A 2,234-nucleotide genomic window follows, 5' to 3' on the forward strand; every position below is an offset into this window, starting at 1 on the left:
CACCACCTTAGACAGGACCCTGTCATACAAAACCCACATCCTGAACACCAGAATGAAAGTGGATGCCAGGAATAACATTCTTAAGAAGCTTACAAACACTAAATGGGGCGCAGATGCCAGTACCGTGCGAGGTACAGCTCTTGGACTGTGTTTTTCTACTGCAGAGTACGCGGCTCCCGTGTGGTGCAGGTCAGCGCACACCGCAAAGCTGGACACGGCCTTGAACTCAGCTTGTAGAGCCGTCTCCGGATGCCTACGTGCCACCAGAGTTGATGACCTATACCTGCTGTGTGGTATTGCTCCCCCACACATCAGAAGAGCCGTGGCAGCACAGCGAGAAAAACTGAAACAAGAGACTGACCCTCACCATGTACTCCACCTGCACACTCCTGTGCCAAAGAGACTTAAGTCAAGACGTAGTTTCATGCACTCAGTTGAAGCACTCAGCAGCAGTGCAGAGACCCAGAGGATGGCCATGTGGTCCCACCACCTCCAGACTGCACCACACAGACTTAACCTCGCCCCAAAGGAATCTCTTCCTCCAGGAGCAGAGGAGACATGGCCAACCTGGTCATGTCTCAACCGCCTTAGAACAGGCACAGGTAGATGCAAGACCCTCATGGCAAAGTGGGGTCTCAGCCCAGGTGGACAGACTGCTTGTGACTGCGGACAGGAGCAGACTATGAAACATCTTCTTGTCTGCCCCCTCCTGTCCGAACCATGCACCAAGGAAGACCTGGAAGCTTTGACCCCCAGAGGAAGGCAGTGTGTGGAGTATTGGAGCGGGACAGTATAGTGATGACACGATGAAGAAGAAGACGGCTTTCCTCACTATACTCAGGTGAAAATGAGTACCTAACATCATTCACCCGGGACGGGAGACCTGGCGCATATGAAAGGGTATGCCACCCCGTAAGGGGCGGTATAACCCCGTCGTGCGTAAACATGTGCGAACATGTGCGATCACGTCGACCGATGATGTATATTCGTCTGTATCTCTGTGGATCTGCCGCTACCAACCCAAAGCTGCCTAGGCAGATCCGTGTAATGAGTTGTATCATTGGCAAATAAATAAATAAATAAATAAATCATATCATATCATATCATGTCATAGCATTTCATATGTCATAGCATGTCATGTCATGTATCATACCAAATCATATCATATCATATCATGATATTTCATGTCACATCGCGTTGTATCATATTATGTCATATATCATATCATATCATATCATATCATGTCATGTCATATTGTAGGGATTGAATCTGGACACAATCATCCATGTGTGGAAGAAGAACGGCTCAAGGTATGAACCATTCCGTGAGGAGATGGCCAAGGTTACCGCAGCCGGGTACAGAACGATCCTGTCATCCTGCTATTACCTCAACTACATCAGCTACGGACGGGACTGGCCGCTGTACTACGAATGTGACCCACACGACTTTCAAGGTAACATGCTTTATTTATTGGCAAGCACAAACAAAACAACATTAGAGCGTTGTCGCAGCCATGGGCTGAATTAGTGTACAATCACATATCATGACACTCAGTGTTAAAATCGCAATGCTCCGTCTACATAAACCATTAAAATGACAATAAAACAAATATCACATACACATATAGGCTTCTGCTGGGGGTTGGGGTGGTGTTTGTGGGGGGGGGGGGGGCAAACCATGCAGGTTTATTCAAAAGTAAGATAAATATGGTTGAAGAGATTCATTAGTCACGTTTGTAAACACACGTACCTCCAAATTTTCGATGGCTATCAGTCCATCTTGGTCACGGAGTGACCTAGTTCTCGTGAGAGTGCGAAAACAAGGTCGAGACTTGCGTGGATCTGCTGCCCCTCATACCCGCCTCCTTGCGGAGAAGGGGTAAGTAGAACATGGGCAGCTCCCAACCATCGTTGCGGTTCACCGTCAGGTAGGCGTCACTGAGAGACTCAAACGCGTGTATGCCAAACATAACGTGAGCCTATTCTCCAAACCAGGTTATACTCTTCGTAATGCCCTTGTCCGACCCAAAAACCCACTTTCACCTAGGGAAAAGTGGGGTGTTATTTACAAAATAGCGTGTGAACAGTGTGGTGAGGTCTATGTAGGCCAAACAAAAAGATCGCTAGGAGAACTGACCGCCAAGCATCCAAAGTCCATGGACAACAAGGATTGCAAATCACCGCTGAGCCAAGCTCTACTCCGATCGCGCCCGCTTTACCCCACCAAACCTCATC

At 48.2% G+C, this 2,234-nt stretch overlaps 1 protein-coding gene across 1 annotated transcript in view; it reads left to right on the forward strand.

The window, feature by feature from the left end:
* LOC118418120 (beta-hexosaminidase subunit beta-like) overlaps nt 1-1,527 on the forward strand; it is a 4,610-nt gene extending 3,083 nt beyond the window's left edge. The window contains exon 4 of the mRNA XM_035823951.1: nt 1,261-1,527. Within this exon, the coding sequence (XP_035679844.1) occupies nt 1,261-1,527 (267 nt within the window). The remainder of the gene's footprint in view (nt 1-1,260) is intronic.
* Nucleotides 1,528-2,234: the final 707 nt, after the last annotated feature.

Source organism: Branchiostoma floridae, chromosome 6, assembly GCF_000003815.2.
Source record: "Branchiostoma floridae strain S238N-H82 chromosome 6, Bfl_VNyyK, whole genome shotgun sequence".
Taxonomy (NCBI): domain Eukaryota; kingdom Metazoa; phylum Chordata; class Leptocardii; order Amphioxiformes; family Branchiostomatidae; genus Branchiostoma; species Branchiostoma floridae.